At 33.0% G+C, this 17,698-nt stretch overlaps 1 protein-coding gene across 6 annotated transcripts in view; it reads right to left on the reverse strand.

The window, feature by feature from the left end:
• LOC131847861 (AN1-type zinc finger protein 6) overlaps nt 1-17,698 on the reverse strand; it is a 32,943-nt gene that overhangs the window by 3,214 nt on the left and 12,031 nt on the right. For 4 of the 6 annotated variants that reach the window (XM_059197547.1, XM_059197548.1, XM_059197546.1 and 1 more), the window contains 2 exons: nt 12,505-12,861; nt 7,197-7,337 (listed from right to left, as the gene is read on the reverse strand). In XM_059197547.1, the coding sequence (XP_059053530.1) occupies nt 7,197-7,337; nt 12,505-12,603 (240 nt within the window). In that variant the 5' untranslated portion in view covers nt 12,604-12,861. Of the gene's footprint in view, nt 1-1,294; nt 1,772-2,014; nt 2,082-2,110; nt 2,257-7,196; nt 7,338-12,504; nt 12,862-17,698 lie in introns of those variants that run through there. The other 2 variants (XM_059197544.1, XM_059197545.1) reach the window with 2 other exon arrangements.

Genomic DNA, 17,698 nt, shown 5'->3' on the forward strand with positions numbered 1-17,698 from the left:
AGAAATACAAATTGAAACAAAGTTTTTATACATAGTATTGCTTAATAATAGGAGCAAACATGACGATGATACCTACCCAGGCAATAATGCGAAACTTACCTACTTCATTTAAGAATCACCCATTAACATCCCATTATAGGGCGCGGTTCTCTCCCTATACTGTTACCGCGCCGGCCAGATGGCTTGGTACAGGCTTTAATAAGATATGTGCGGTGTGAATTATCTGTTTATAGTACTATAAGATATTCTGTGGTTAATATTCTATACAGCAAAATATAATAATAAAATCAACATACTACAGACTCTGTTATCAGTATGTTCTCGCTAGAGCACATAGAGATTGTAAATATTAATAGCTAACACCTATTGTTTTCACGTCAGCATTGAACAAAGAAAATTTCGCGGACCGTAAATGGTATTTTTTGGAACGATTATACTGAATCCCACCAGCTAACTGGAGAGAAACGAATTAAAAAAAACATCATGCCGCGGAGTACTAGCATCAATAATAATGGTTTGTTGTGTATAACACGATGAATACAAGAAATATATAATAGTATATAACGATGTGGAGCACTTACTACAAGTTTTATACATGTTATAATAGAAATGCGACACCTGCGACAAATACATCGTTCATAGACTTCACGGATTGAATTGTGATTGCCAAGTGATTGCCAAGTGTTCACCGCTAATTGTTATTTTTACCCATACCCATATTCTATTTATTTTATATACAATATCGTAATACATACCACCCATTACATTACTTTATCGTATTACCGTTGAGTGAAGCTATCTATATCTAGGATTAGACAAAGCGAATGATATAGTTCTGATGAAATCAATGATACATAATGTATTACGGTCGTCAGATACATTTGACCCAAAAATATATATTTTATTAGTTAATAATGCCTTTAAACGTAAATCTTCTGTATAGAAGATTTACGTTACGTTAGATATACATCCAAGAAAATTATTAATCTCTAAAAAGCAATATTAGAAAAAAATTGTGCATTGTTAATAGTGGGGAACAGATGAAATTCCGCGTGGTCCTCCCTGGAAACCAACGTTGTTAATTCCTAGTGAATTTACCTTGACCTGACTGCTATCTCTATCTCATTATCATCCACTGGTATACCGTTAGGGCAGGAAGATGTATATACATCTATTAAAACCCCCAAAAGATGTGTAATTCTATTCAATATGAGTTATCGATACCTTACCTAATAGTTACCTAAGAAAGCCGTAATGTAGACAATACCACAAATACTCGTAACGTAACACGAACCCGTTTAAGAGATTTTTTGCCAATATCTGCATCAATATTGCGCTCGTTTCTCTCAAGTTCCGCAGAAGTTTTTGATCTGACATCCTTATTAGATACAGTAGACTCGTCGTAAATCTCATTCAGGTCTTCATGTATCTCGACAACTTTTTTCAATTTCATTACATTAGAAGGGCCAGAGAGAGATATTATCTTCCCTTCTATCTTATTCTGTTCTGTACCACTATACTCAGGATTCTCTATGGTACCGTCTGGTGTGAGTAACGGAGTGCTCTCATTTATTTCAATAGGTAGACGCTTATTTTCAAAACTTTTGGATCGTGACACACCAATATCGGTTTCTAAAGTAGAACTTTGACTATTATTACTGGATTTGCTATTACGTCGTATTGCTTTCTTAAATATCCGCTTCCCTCTGGATTCTTTTTTACTAGGGTCATTTTCCATAATTAAAAGTTTATGTTAGATTGGACATTTTGACTGAAAATCAAAATTATACCAAGTAAGATCCCGAGACATATGACAAGATACATTAATAGCATCTTCTTACTTCATGCTTAGTTAGTCCAAATTAAGTAAATCGTTTTGTAATTGCATGACTATGTATTGGTGGGATATTGCTAAATGTGATATTGATCAAACTTCTTTGTAATTAACATTCAAGCAGCCAATAATAGATGCAATTTGTGAATTGATTAGCTAATTAAGATGCTATCAACATACTTGTCCCGTTAACTGAGATTTGTACCCCACCTGAGGCAACACACGTTATTAGCAACAATTAGATTGCATAAAATAAATAAAATATGTATAATTTACCACATTTCATAATGTATAAGAGCCCCCCATCTCAATTAGTAGATTTGGGGGAAAAAGTATTAAAAAAGTAACAAGTTAAACATAATTGGATCACAAATATTTTTGTCGTGTTATAATTTTAATATACAAAATGCAAATATTCGAAGTTCTGTACAAAATGTCTATTTGACAATTAATTCTTATTTTAAATAGTCATTATTTACTGACACGAGGTCTCAAAAAAGTTTGTACAACTGAATTATTAACTTTGGTAAATTATAAATATAATATTACATATCTATATATATCTTGTATTACCAATAATATACAAATAATTTTAAGATTATAGAATTAAAATCTACTTTATAACAAATCAACGAAAATAAGGTTTTATGTCTTGGTTACATAAATTTCGAAATGAGTGGTTCATAAAATATTTTAGAATTGCATCGGCTAACACATTAAAATATAGAAGGAAGGTACCTCAGGAGGTTTAAACTGACCTATCAAGGTCTGAGAGACAGCGTACTGTTACAGAGCAGACTCTGGAAACGTCAGCATAGATATTTATTACTCAGTTTCTCCTACATATTTTTCTTTCTTTCTTTCTTCTTTCTACCTACCTCGTAAAGGATCTGATGAAGATTATTTTTACGTACAACACAAGTACCAATTATAATCGTCGAAAACGACGTTATATCAATTAATTATATCAATACCCATTACCTACTAGAATTAATAGCCGACAATGTCACTTTGGATTATAAACATGAGCATATTTATCTTTTTACTCATATATTACACTTTTTATTTGCAATATAATAATACATATTAAGAATTTATGTTTTCTATGTAGATATAATATACACGGGATTAATTAATCCGTTTATCTCGAGTTTTAGTGAATGTACAACCATTGTTGAACTTTGCCACTCATTATTTATTCAAACTGCTACTTATCAGTAGAAGACATTATGAGTTAGCTATAAATTAGATAAAAGAATGTAAGAGTTTTTATACTCGAACGTAGTTACTGGATTTGAGTTAATTTGAAAATACTATGAAATCTTCCATTTATGTTATGTGTTAACTAATTAGTCAAAGGTTATCTATGCCTACAGATGATACCTGATGAAGCTTAGACGAATACACAGCTTTTAATTTTTAATATTAGTATTAGCAGTGTGCCATAAACAAATGGAATTCCACAAATAATGTTCCTATGTCCGAGACTAGATGGCGTTGTCATATATCTCAGATATACCTGTGCTTTAGAGGATTTATATGAACATTATATTAATTATATTTATTTCAGAGTTCATTTGTGTTCATCAATTATGTATCTTGTAACACCGGGTAATCATACTTGATACTGAAAAACATTAAATTACTTCAGCTGTTATGTAAAACATACTAATTAGGTAAATCACAGTGGTCAATTAAAATAGAGCAACGCAATATCGTAAAACTTTGTCGACCTTCTTATCATAATGACAGAAAGGTGTGCAATAAACGAAACGCGTCATTCAAACATATAGAAAACGATATCTAGTTTTAGTTCTTGAAAAATCCCCTTAGAATTTTAACACGCTGTTAGAAGCGTTGCCAAAGTATTCTCAAGTTGCCAAGACACTACTTCGATGTACATAAAATACAAGCCACTTTATAATTATAGAATAAAACAGTTACTAGTGAAAACATGTCTATTAATAATCTGATATATTAACTACTAACTACTACGCCGCATTCGAAAGTGAGTGAATCATCATTCATTACAGATTTACAGCACATCTAATGTCCAATCCTAACTGAGTATTCTCAAAAATAATACGCGAGTAAAATAATTATATGCAATGGAATTTCAACGAGATTCATTAATTTATTAATTTTTTAAGTAAACATTTTTCATTATAAAAATGATTACCAAAACTTAAGTATTTTAACCACAAGTAATAGTCATATATATAATATAATTTTAATTTCAATAGTAAGAATTGGAAGAATAAAATGTGATATTGTTTAATACGTGATGTTACTGTGTAGTACGTAGTATCTTTATACTATATATAGTCCAAAATAAAGTCACTTCCAATATCTATTCGCTTAGATCTTTTAAACTACGCAACGGATTTCAATGCAGTTTCTAACAGTAGATAGAGTGATTCAAGAGGTAGGTTTATATGTATAATATGTGTACATCCGTGAGAAGCTGGGACGGGTAACTATAAATACATATTTTTAAATAATTATTATCAAAGCCCTTACAAATCTTAAAAACACCTAACAAAAGTGGCTGTGGTTATTACTAATGTATTGTGATAACTTTACCTAAAATTTAATTTCTATTTTATTCCAAACCGTTTAAAAAGTTTATACTACTGTTTAGAATAAGAAGACGCGAGTTCACCTAGCAATAGTATTTATTAATATATTTAGATACTAATATATTTATATTATATGCAAGTAAAAGAAAAGTACAATAACTAATTTTGTATTCATCATACACAGGTCATTGTTCTATATTTACAGCATCCTATTAAATACAATGTAATCATTTTACTGTTATTCCTGATCAACGGTAACAATACATATTTGTTTTCATAATGTTGAATTTATTAAATTCGAATAATTATTGCATAATTCTTACGACTTATCTTGTAAATTTCTATTATCTGAAATGTCTATAATCCATACTCCGTTTTCACTTTTCGCTAGTGACAACGAAATGTGATAAGATACAACTGCGGCAATAAATATCTATTACAATGACATAAATTATTATATTATTAACATTTCTTTCAATATTGTTATAATCACTACCTAAGTCTAATTACTTCTCATCATCCTAAGGTTGCCGGGAAGAGATCGCTTTTTACCGATAAGTCCCCCCTTTGTTGCCGCTTTGTCTTGTTTATTTTTATGTTTTTTTATCAATTTATACACAATTGTGTATGTAACTACATTTACTGTGACAGGAACAACAAATTAGTTACATTCATTCATATAAAATTTTTTTGAAAGAAATAATGCAACTATACAAATCTTCGTGAATGATTAGTACCGTGTATATTAAGTAAATGAATGTTGTAGCTAGTTATATTTAGTCCTGTTCCACTCACTTGTGTTGTAAATATGATAAAATGTATCTGTTGCGTTAATAGTACGAATGGAAACAACACTTGAAGTCTGTTAGCTATTCACTGTGTACAGTATGTACGTCATACGTCCGCCCACCGAGAGCTGTATCGCGACATTACCGCGTATTTGTGAACAAATAAAGAACATAATTTCACGCATTACATACCTGTATATAGATAGAATTATCTTACGCCTACATATAATCAATGAGGCCAATAAACAGAAACTGAGATCATTGTAACCATAAATTATATACCAAATTCGAATTAGGCTAATAAAGCAATGAATAACCTTATAAGCCACATATTTAAACATCCAATGATAGTAAATAGGACGCTGTAAACAATTCTGTTAATAGTGAACACTACAAGTCCAGTAAAAAGCAAAATTAAAATAGAACAACAATGTATTCTCCATTTAATACCAACAACTGCAATAAAACGAAGTGTATTTCGTAGTAAGATATGTTAATATACATAATTTATAGGTAAACATAATGTGTGCATAGTTAAGCGAAGTTCTCAATGCCATCGATAGCGCAGTTGTATGTGTAAATGGAGACGATTTTGTGAATGTTCACACTCTTAATTAACGTATGTAATCTATTAATGTTAATTTATTGTACTCATATACATAGTCCCGGAAACGGCTCTAAATATATGTATAAAAATACAGACTTCGTAACGTTGTGATTTTTATATAAGTTTATAAAATGGACTTCTCAAAACGACAAAACACTTTAGAAAAATATAAAACGTCGAACACAATTCGGTCACCCAAAGATGCATTATTTCTATATAATATATGAGATACCTAGTCATACAATATTTGGGAAAAAAATCGTAAGGTCAAACAAATCATCTCAAAATTATACGTATAAAAATTTCGAGCGACTATATGACATTTGTACCACCAGACTTGGATTCTGCGTCGGCTTATTTAGTCATGACGTTATTTAGAAAACCATCGCGATAGCTTCAACATAGGACTGACGCCATTGATAATTTCCCAATCAACTAAAATTACCCAACGCATCAGTGTGAACGGTTCGATAGACTTATAAATTAAAACCAGTTTGCTATTTTCACGGAACTGCGAAGAGACTGCTTTCGTCATATACTAAAGATTACAATCCAAATGCAATCAATTAACGATTAAATAAATAAATATGATAAATATATTTTAATATACTTTTCAAAGAAAATGGTGACAGAGAACATAATTTTTTTATTTCAGTTCTACGTTCTAGAAATTGTTGTATTATCTACATTCAGTAATTAAATGTTGGCTAAACAACAACAAAAATATTTTAATAAATGAGTAATGATTAAAATGTTTTTGTTGTTGTTTTAATAATGTTTTCACTTACAAATAACACATAATACCCCTGGACAATTCACACAACGTCACAGAGCTATGTTATGGGTACTAGAGCTATGTTATAGGTACTAGACAACTGATATAAATATTTAGATATAATTTTTTTCTAGAAATACATACATAATATACATAGAAAACACTCAGACCGATACTGCTTGTATCATACTTATGAAAACAAATATTCAATCTGCGCGCGAAATCGAACCCGTGACCATCGGAAGTAAAGCGCTGTGCTAAACCTCAAGACCACCGAGGCCTTCTATCTTATTTACAAACATTTTGTTTCCGCATTAGTAACACCTGTGTGCGTCATAGTAACAAATATGAAAAATGGGGGGGAACGGTGACTGTTAGTAATGTAGATTGATGTCACATTGCTAGCAATGTACCATGTCAGTTTAACTCCATGCGATACCCCCTGGAAACCAACGTGATAAATTCCTGGTGAATTTGTCACGATGGGCTAACTGACCTAAACTCATGCTCATCCTATCATCCACTGGTGCCCCGCCTGCGTAAACCGTTAGCGAAGGCGGGTGCAACATTCCAATATCATCATCTAAAAAAAATGTAAAAAATGCGGCCTCACGTCTGTATGTGTTTGCTGAGCTGGCAGAGTCGGTACTGTGGGCGCAGCGGCCGCCAACGGCGTCGGCGCGGCTGGCACGAACGGCGCAGACACCGGCGACGGCGTCGTCGCTGGTGGCTGCTGCTTCTTCTTCAGTGCCTCCTGGAACACATACGTTTTACATTGTTTTTTTTTTATATACTATGATGGTGGCTAGCAATCATACGGCCCATCTGATGTTAACCGGTTACCGCAAATTATGTACGCTTGAAACCTGGGGTTGTTACGTGCCTTTTGCTGACCCTTAAGAACCCATTATTGTAAAATCAATGTATAAATAAATATCATTAGAGCTGACAAACATCAATAAGAAATTTAATTTTTCAGTATCTATTAAAAGAAAGACTGAAAGGATATTGTTTACAATATCTTCACAAGTTTCAATATATTTCAAAGGTTGTCTAATATGATTACATGTTTAATCATAGGTATTAACATATACATATTTGTAACATAGAGAGCAATGGAATAAACCCATCCAATCAAACTTTATACGAATAAATTAGTGTTTAAAAAAGCAAGCGTCAAGGTATAGTAAGTGTAAACGGAAAATCATTTAAGATAAATTATACGATCTCTGTATCACGTGTAGTTGGAGCTGGACCAAGACAATGAACTCCCAACACCTTATAATTTCACATAAATAATATTTTTTTTATATGTAAACTACATGAGGTTTTACTATGTTGTATTGATGTTTGTTGTAATAAAAATATAGGTTCCAAGACCAAATGTCCAATGGCAGATATTTCATAAGACGCTTTCAGGTATTATATGATCTAATAGGCTATAATAACCTTCCAAGCAGTTTTAGCTGATTTTTATTGCACACCATTAGCAAACGCCCGTGATGTCGACCTATATATATATGTACCTAGTAGTAATTAAGACAATAAATATAGCCAATAGACAATAATATTTTACTACAAAATAGTTGGTTTCTTTCGCAAACATTATATAAAATACAGGCCAAGACAATTTGAAGAAAAACCATACTGTATGATATGAGCTGCCTTTATATTTCATATTCAAGTAGTGACCCGTCCCGGCTTCGCACGTATGGATTACAAATCTTTGAATTTCTCAGTTTGTTCTATACTATAACACGCATATAAGCCTTCCTCTCGATTCACTCTATCTATTGCTGAAATCGGCATTAAAATCCATTGCGTAATTTAAAAGTTATAATCGAACAGACACAGGCGGCAACTTTGTTTTATACTATGTAAATATTTATATCAAAAGTAACTTTTACACGCAGTTTCATAATTTTATTTTGCCGTATTAACGGCACATTTTTTAAATGAGAGTGTTCACACGACGCCGTGATAAATGGCGTGGTGTGGCGAGAAATTCACAGCCGACCCGCGTCGACGCAGGAGAGATTGCTCTCAAGGCGTCACCCAAATCTCATACGAATAATCCAAACAATCCAGGCCACAGTTGGGTGAAGTATATTTTTTTAAATCAGCCGTAGTACATAGTTTTTAAAAACACAGGACCTTTTGCATTCTACTTATAAAATTTTATGTACAGTGAGCCATTATCGTTCCCTTGTCTAGTTTCTTATTATGGTACACATAAAGTATAATAGTTTAGCAATGCAATTTGTTAATAAACTGGTTTATATATGGTTTATTTACCACTACATATTAAATAATATTTATATTGCTTGTTGGAAATTAAATTTATTATCAAGGTAATGGAAAGTATAAAAATAAACCATTCATAATACCATAAAGAGGCAAACATCCAACAAATATAGTCTATTCGTCGCAGTTTTGATTTGAATTGAATTCGAATCTGTTAAACAGTTGTGTTCCAATTTAGTTCTCAGGTGAAAAAATATCCTTGTCATTGAGCCGAATGCACATTTTAAATTGTTTCTGTTTTGAGTTGGGTTCCCAAAAGTAGGGGGGAATTCTAGTAGCAAAGATTAGTAGCCAAAGCCAAAATAAACCTTACGTTGGTAGATATAAGGTATAATTTGATTAAATTTCAGTCCATCAGTATTTGTAAAGCTGTATTTGCAGGTATACTCATAATATATCACGATGGGCTAATTGACCTGACCTCGTGCTTCATGTTATCGTCCTCCACTGATGCCCCGCCAACGTAAACCATTAGCGCAGGCGGGTGCACCATTACATTATCAACTATTAAAATAAAAATACTCATAATACAATCTCTTATCATCAGGCGGGCCATGTGTTTACGACATTAAAATAAAGTTTTCAAGATACGTATCGATAAAATATAAATTCATTATTACAACTGTGAATTATTAGTTTCATTTGTTGGCATACATTTTAGTCCATTCGTCAGTGTATTTGATATGACGCAATTAGATAACACGAGTGTTTCAAAGCAACATTATTTACGTATTCCAATTATAGGTAAATAGGCAAATTAGAATTGCGACGCTGAAAACTATGTGACGTTTTTTAAAAGTAAATACGTAATATAGTTTTCAATTAAAGTATGCTTCTTTTATGTAACTGGAGTGTTGGATAGTGGCGACCGCAAATTATCCTTATTAACATTACCACAGACATCGTCATATGGTGTCCACCATGAATTGCCATTTTTTAGAACTATGTAAGGTGTGTGTAAATCGATAGAAAAAGGTGAAACAGGGATTCTTATGCAAGCAGACTTCATACAAAATCTATCTATGTATGTAAGTTATTTATCATTATTTCGCCTATAAAAATACGCTAACTCATTGCGGAACACAATATGATTGTAGGACTGCGTACACAGGCGTTTTCTACAAATTATTACTTCACTTTAACCACAGACCACCACCATACAGAGTGAAAGCTATGATCATTCTAGAAATTTGTGACCGTTGCAAAGGAACGTGATAACTATGAACAGCAAGTTGTTATCAACGTTTAAATCTTTATAGAGGCCTTGTTCATAATATTTTTGGTCAGTCTAACAAAATAGAACCTATCAATGTACAATACCATAATATAATCCTATACACCCCATAAATTGAAAATGACCTTAACTATTACGTATAACGAGCAAGTTTACCTCGCCTCTACATAAAAGGGTTTTACTTCCCAGATATTCACTTCCGTAATGACTGTACTTTCAAGACTTAAAGATAATGATGTTTGGTATAAATGATACTGGTGTTCTTTTTGGTTGTTATTGAAATTAAAAATTCTAGTTCTATAGAGAAGATTGTGTATATAAGAAAAATGATGTAATTTAAGAGATTTTATATAGATTTATCATCATTATCACTTCTTATCACAATCAATGTCGGATCATCGCACTGTTTGTGTATAATAAGTACACATATTTATTATAAATATATCAACGTTCCACGTTCGTCTCCTGTAGTTCACCATTTATATATAAATAAAAACAATAGTAAATAACCCTAGACAATGAACACAGCGCCATCTAGTTACACAGTAGCCGAGCTTGTGTTATGGACACTAGACAACTTTTTTTGTAAATTATGTATTTATAATATACATAGAAAACACCCAGACCGATCAAACAATCCCACTCATGAAAACAAATATTTGCACCGTGCGAGGAATTGTAGCCGCGACCATCACCGAAATAAAGCGGTGTGCTTAACTAGGCCTCAGTAGAAGTGGATACGGGATGCAAAAGATTTTCCTTCGTTTCAGCTTCAGCGTTAAGTCACAAATTTCCAATAATGGCAACAAAATATTACAAATGCACCGGTAACAGAATATATGGTAATTTCCAGGCTATAAATTTGCACAATTATTTCTAGGTCTTTTCCTATTAAACATGATGGACATGATGTAGTTATTATTGTAGCAAATCTGCCGTACCTAACCATGACTACCTCCTATTGTCGGTATTCGTTACAATCGTGTTGCCACGCCTGTCGTGAGTATTAGTACCGATCCCTAGAAATAGCAATTCACAAGAGGAAGCGACTCGACTAGTAAATATTTAATTGATTTGTGACAAAAAATTTTTATAAACGAACAACTGCGACAGTAACTGCCGACAGGCGAATACAAATCATGATATATATAATATATACTTTACCTACTTTGATGTTTAAAAGTGGCACATTAAGAAAAAAACCTTAACCTTATGACTTTGGGTATAACCCAAATTAATAATTTAAATATAAAAAGAATCTTAAATAATATACAAACGTATTTATTAAATATGACACTTAATATAAATACTAGATGATTATTGACTACTGTATGGTTAACGTGACCATTTATTCTTTGACTCAAAACGGGACATTTATTTATATGAATTAATAGACAGTCAATAAAGGAAACAATTTATTAAAGGTAATTCTTTAAAAAAAAAGTATTACCCCCGCAAAAAGGGAGATGTAACATATATAAAAGAATAATAATAATTAACTCTTTATTGTGTGCACAAAATAAACAATAAGAAAATACAGTAAATAGAAAGGTAATTACAATAGGCAGTCTTAACGCTATGCAGTCTCTTACAGATACCCTAGAAGAGATATATCGTCGATTAAATAGAAAAATGACATTTTTCAAAGTCTATTAAATTAACCACGACGTCTTAATCATTATCTAAATACTTTTAAAGTGATATATAACACTTTTGAGTAAATTTAAAAATTTAAAGGAAAAAATAATTTACATTAATTTAAAAACTTTAATTGCTTGTCTACAAGACAATATAAAAATGACGTTTTTATATATTCACCTTAATTATCAACAATAATCTACATCACAACCGGCCCGCTCGACTAAACATATTTTCACCGAGTTTCCAAAAACGGGACAATTTTGCGTCCCAGAGTTAATTTCGGGGACACCGGGACTTGTTGTTATAAACAGGGACAGTCCCGTTTAAAACGGGACGTCTGGTCACGTTATGTATGGTGATGTACGCTTGCGATGATAAAGATGTCACTGGCTTAGTTTGCGCATACTTTAATTGTATTAAACTCATACGAAAATCTAATTCTTACTACTACTATAAATGAGAAAGTGAATTTGTTAGTTCTTTTAATTAATTAGTTCTTGGTAGCTTGACGGTTATTTATGTCCTATGCATGGACACTCCTATATTTATTTATGTTCTAGACTTCATTATAAAATAACTTAGCACATATTAAGCGGTTGTGAGTCGGTATTTTTAGTATTGTATACCAAAATTAAATAATTTTTGCCAAGTATCAAATTTTCACAAAATAAGTTATATAAGATTCTGTAGTAACCATAGTTAATATAAAAATAAATTTCAATAAAATAAAACACAGGCTTACCTTAAAACAGACTGAGCAGAGCCCATCCGTGGATGGGTTGCCATAGAACCCGCAGCCCGAGCGGCACAAAGCCTCCATTGGATTCGATTCACGCTCCATTGTTCCTAAAAAAGTTTCACTCGAGTGTAACAACAAGTCTAATCACTTCACTTGTAGTCAACGGTACGATTGCACTAACAGTATGTATTGCACTTGTTTGTCGTAACACAATGTCTCACAATAATCACAGTACAATGTGCACTAAGAAACGTTTTCAATTTAGAAGATGCCTATCTCTGGCTCGCTGTGTCGACGGTAAGTGGCTTTCCTTGCCAATGAGCTGAAATTATTCCTTCTATGTCAGGATCGCAGAGGTCCCTGCAAACAAAACAAAATAAAACATTTAATAAAATCCATTATATTGTCATTTAAAGAGGTAGTTTCTTTTTAAGGGGTTTTCAATCCGTCTAGACGTATGGTACAAATTAAGGAACTGATATTCACTGCCTTATCATTTGGACTTAATTTTACCATAAACATATATTTACGCAGTATATTTATATAACCAAAGGAACAAAGAATTGCCTGTAAGTATTACAACTTTACTTTATTTCGCAATAAACACACATTTCTTAAATACGTTGCATATTTATACAATAATGGAAATGCATACACAGAGTGAATGACGATGAATGGCGTACGCCACCTGCAGGAAACGGTAAGTACGATAGAAAGTGGCATCTGGAAGCAGAATACGATTTCGTAGAGGCAAAACATAATATGCATAACGACAGGTTTGCGTAACAAGAGAGAGCTATACGGGCAAAAGTGGAACGCGCCCGCGAAACAGAGTACCCGTGTTGCCCCGCGCCAAGGTCGGCTCCTACATAGCGGTTGCAATCTAATGCCAACCGGAAAATGCGTTTAAAGAATTCACCTAACAATAATAAAATAGTCTGTGCAAGACTATATACAATTAAGGGGTCTACCCTCTTTAGACGGGCAAAGATAAGGCTATTTTCACGAATTTTTTTGACCGGTATACGTCATAAATATGGACATAAAAAGTGTTAGGCCTAAAAAATACACTATTTGATTATACAAGAAAATTTTTTTTATATTTATTTTAATCAGTTTTTATACATAAAAATGAGGGAGAAGACTGGTCCAAAAAAAAAGATGAGTGTGCGCTGTTGATGAAATATCTGGAATGGATGATCTGAAAAAAAAAAATAATAGTTTTAGATTCAGTAAGTAAATGGCTATAGCGCATATCATACGATTTTTTTTTTTAAAAAAAAATGACAAAATGGCAGCTATTTTTCGAAAAAGTACGAAAAATCACGTTTTTTTCGTCGTTCTTTACCAAAAATAAATAGTTAAACTCAAAATTTCAAAAATCGTATGATATACGCTATAGCTATAGTCATCAAGAACATGTGGTTAAATTTTGGTAAGGTTCGGTTGAATAGTTTCGGAGATTTTATCAACAAGCCGTCCAAAAACATCATTCCGAGAAAAACGCGTTTAAAGTTTTCTGTAACGAAAAATCGTGAAAAAATCTTACTTACGTCTAATCAGCGATGTCTGCACCATACATTATGCCTTCATCTTCTTCATAGTGCACATTTTCATCCAAAATAGCCTGCCTTCGTTTCGTTCTGGCTTCCTTAGAGACATCGGTGCTGCGGCGGTTTGCAACTCGTATGCGCGTTCTGTCACAGTCAGCAGCAAACTGTGCGGCGATCGGGCCGATTTTGACGCCCATTACTTCCAAGATTTTTAATACTGGATGAAATCCTTCGTTAAAAATACAAGCAGCTGTTTGACAAGCTATTTCAACAATTTTTTTCCGCAAAAGATGTGTTTGGGAGCCATTGACCAGACACAGTTGTTGAAAGATTCGTTATTATTCTGCGTGTTGCCACCGAGGCATCTTTCAAGCAGTTCTTGTTTTGTGAAATCGTCGTAGATCGGTTTTAAAACTTCTCGCTGTCCATACTTTGTAAAAGAAATATCTTTATCACAAGTTTTACACTTTAAATACTCTTGCAACGTAGAGAAAACCAGGAAAAACTGTATAATACTGTATCCCGACGTTTGATCCACGTGTACGTCGAAACTGGTATCTTCCGATTGTTGTAACTTCGACGCAGATGCACTAGCATAACTTGTATTTGCCTCGTGGTCATGTGGAAGCACTCCATGAAATTTCCGCTTTTTCGGCTTCGAACCTGGACGTCTCCACTTAGCAGTTTGATTAACACTTTTCTTGTCCATTTCGGTAATCACGAGCACAGATACTGACGGTTGAATTTTTCAAATACGACTAATATAGGGAGAAATTCTAATGGAACGTTATCTAAAGGCCGTACCGCTCCGAGCGGTCCGCATATTAGCGCGCTCAGGTAGCTACGTAAACATCGTCCAAAAGTACAGTTAGACTGCTCGGATCTTTATAAATTTTCAGTATGATACTTTTAAATATGTATACTTTCGAAAAATACAAAAAAAAAATTCGATTTTTTCAAAATTCTAAATAGGGTAGACCCCTTAAAGCATTACAGTACTAATTTTAATTCAATTCGGTTGCATAATGTAATCAACTATATGAGTAATAGAACATCATTAACAATCCCTTACAATAAATAGCAACTAAGAATTAGACAACGAGGAAAGTATTAATAACTTTAAATTCACTGTCGTTAAAGGATTAACTAGGTCATCATTACTTTTGGCAAAAAACCTGATTCGAAGATTAAACAAATCAGCCAAAAAAAATAGTAGTTGATGGCCTAGTTCTCAGGATGGGTACATCATGCATAATATTATTTGATAAGCAGATATCACGGGTCAATACCAGAGCTCCATTTCTTGTACCCCTATGATTTGCGATTATAATCAATGCCAACCAGTATATAATCGCACTGATTACGCCGCCACCCGTTAGCGCAACCTCGCAGCTATGTAACTTTATAGTCTATATACATTATCAGCTCTGATTTCCTTTATGTTGAATATGAAACGGCGTAAGCATATTGGATGATACATTATTATCAATTCACAATATCCGTTATACATGTGAGCGAAAATTTAAAATCCGATGACGAAACGAAGACGATAAACAATATTTTACGACGATAAAAGTATCAAAATTATGTTATCTTGATACAGTACTTTTCTTTTTACGAAAACAAACTCGAATACTTCCAAACAATAATAATTGACGCAAAAAAACATGATTCACTTTTAGTTTCCCAATGGTTGCATCTAAGTACGTGCACTAATTACTAATTATTGCAATAATAAATCTACGGAGTGGAGAACGCGCCTCGGCGAGGTCATTAGCATTGGGCATGTATGGACTTGGGAGAGTCATCGACCGGGCAACACGCAGGGGTGCGAATGCAAGGCGTCGGCGCCTGCGCACGCCACCGCTTCATTAACTACTCCGCTGCACTGAACTAGCGCTGGTCATGTTCAAGTTACAGTCCCAGCAGCACAAAGTCCAGTTACACGGGCACAGTACGTGACGAACATGCCCTTGTTAGACACGTGTAATTCAAAAGAATCTGCTTACTACGCTCCACGGAATGTTTACGGAGGCTATGGGGCATTTACAAACGACTCGTTAATGTATATTAACTATTTAGTAATGGGCCTTCGTTATATTACACATCCTTTCACATTGAATTTGATACAATCATTATATTTTATTACCATTAAAAAATTCATATAAAATTCCGTTACTAAAATCATTTCAAAATAATGAAATTTTGTATTACGTACGTATTAATGAATAGGTTTCATTGCATTTTATAAGTATATTTCTTGAACACAATGTTATTAAATGAGCTCGTTTTCCCAAACATTGTTTATATTAATATTAAAACTGAAATTTTATAGTGTGTATTTACAATATTATTATACATTTTTTACAGGCACTTTGAATCGGCAAATCATTGTGGCCTAAGTCCAATGATAGCAACTAAACGATATCAAAGTTACACACTCGTGCAAAACAAGGCGAACTTCGGAAATAGTTTAATATTGTAACTATAGACTTATTTAAAAGATCTCTAAGAGCGAAAAGTGTCATATTACTGTAATTATCTTCTCCATACATACATTTAATTTTTTATTTGGTAAGGTAAAAATCGCAACCATATCCAAATCATTGGTATTTCAATCATGCTAATATTTGAAGTGAACGCAACATATTTCATATTTCTTATAAATTTTGTTGTAGTTTGAACAATATTTCGGCGATGGGGAAGACATTATTAGTGAATCAGGTGGACCTAAACGCGCTGCCCTTTCAGAAAACCATGATGGTTAAAATCTTGGTTAATTTGTCACAATGGATGGTCATCCATTGTGAAAAATCGTCCTCCTAAGTACTCTGCTAGCGTATACCGTTAACGCATACAGAAGCCATTCCACACTATTGAAAAACAAAACTATAGATGATATCGTACCACAAAGAGCCAGTCGCTCTGACATTTGTAATTTAATATATTAAGTATAAGTACGTATATAAGGTTGTTGTTTCACTTAATTCTGTGAACACTGCATGAAAGCAGCGTTACAATTAGTGACTCAGGATTCGATCCAAATAACCAATGAGTCATGCTATTGAGACTAGATAGTCACTCCATTCCATGATTATTCGTCTGTATGAGGATATGTGAATATAACGTTCAGGTACAAAGAAAAATATTTGTTTTATGAATTTATGAGTGACTAGCTATTTCCCGCGGCACTGTCCGCTTGTACCGCAAGCAGACAGTGCCTAATAATATTAAAAATCATTCTAGTATTTTGAGTTTAGCCATTACAAATAAATATACAAGACAGTTCATTTCTACAATATACTAATATTGTAGAAAGTGTATTGTGTACTAACACATGAATAGAAAACTACATGGTTAATTACTATTAATATATTGCTGAAATTAAATAATTTTAATTCCACAGAGATTTCAACTGATTTGGTCAATAAACGGGCATAATTTTTGCAACAGCACTGGCAAAATTTAAAGGCACACAATATTACTACGAAATAAGTATGCCAAGGCGAATATCAACAGCACTCGGCCAGTCGGAAACGTGATGTTCAATTATAGCATTACGATAGTAGCGATACAGAAACTCTATTGCCAAATTAACGTTATTGGTTGAGAATAGAGTTGAATTGATTAAATCTAAAATCTAT

Source organism: Achroia grisella, unplaced genomic scaffold, assembly GCF_030625045.1.
Source record: "Achroia grisella isolate CSIRO2021 unplaced genomic scaffold, CSIRO_AGI_Agris_v1 utg544, whole genome shotgun sequence".
Taxonomy (NCBI): domain Eukaryota; kingdom Metazoa; phylum Arthropoda; class Insecta; order Lepidoptera; family Pyralidae; genus Achroia; species Achroia grisella.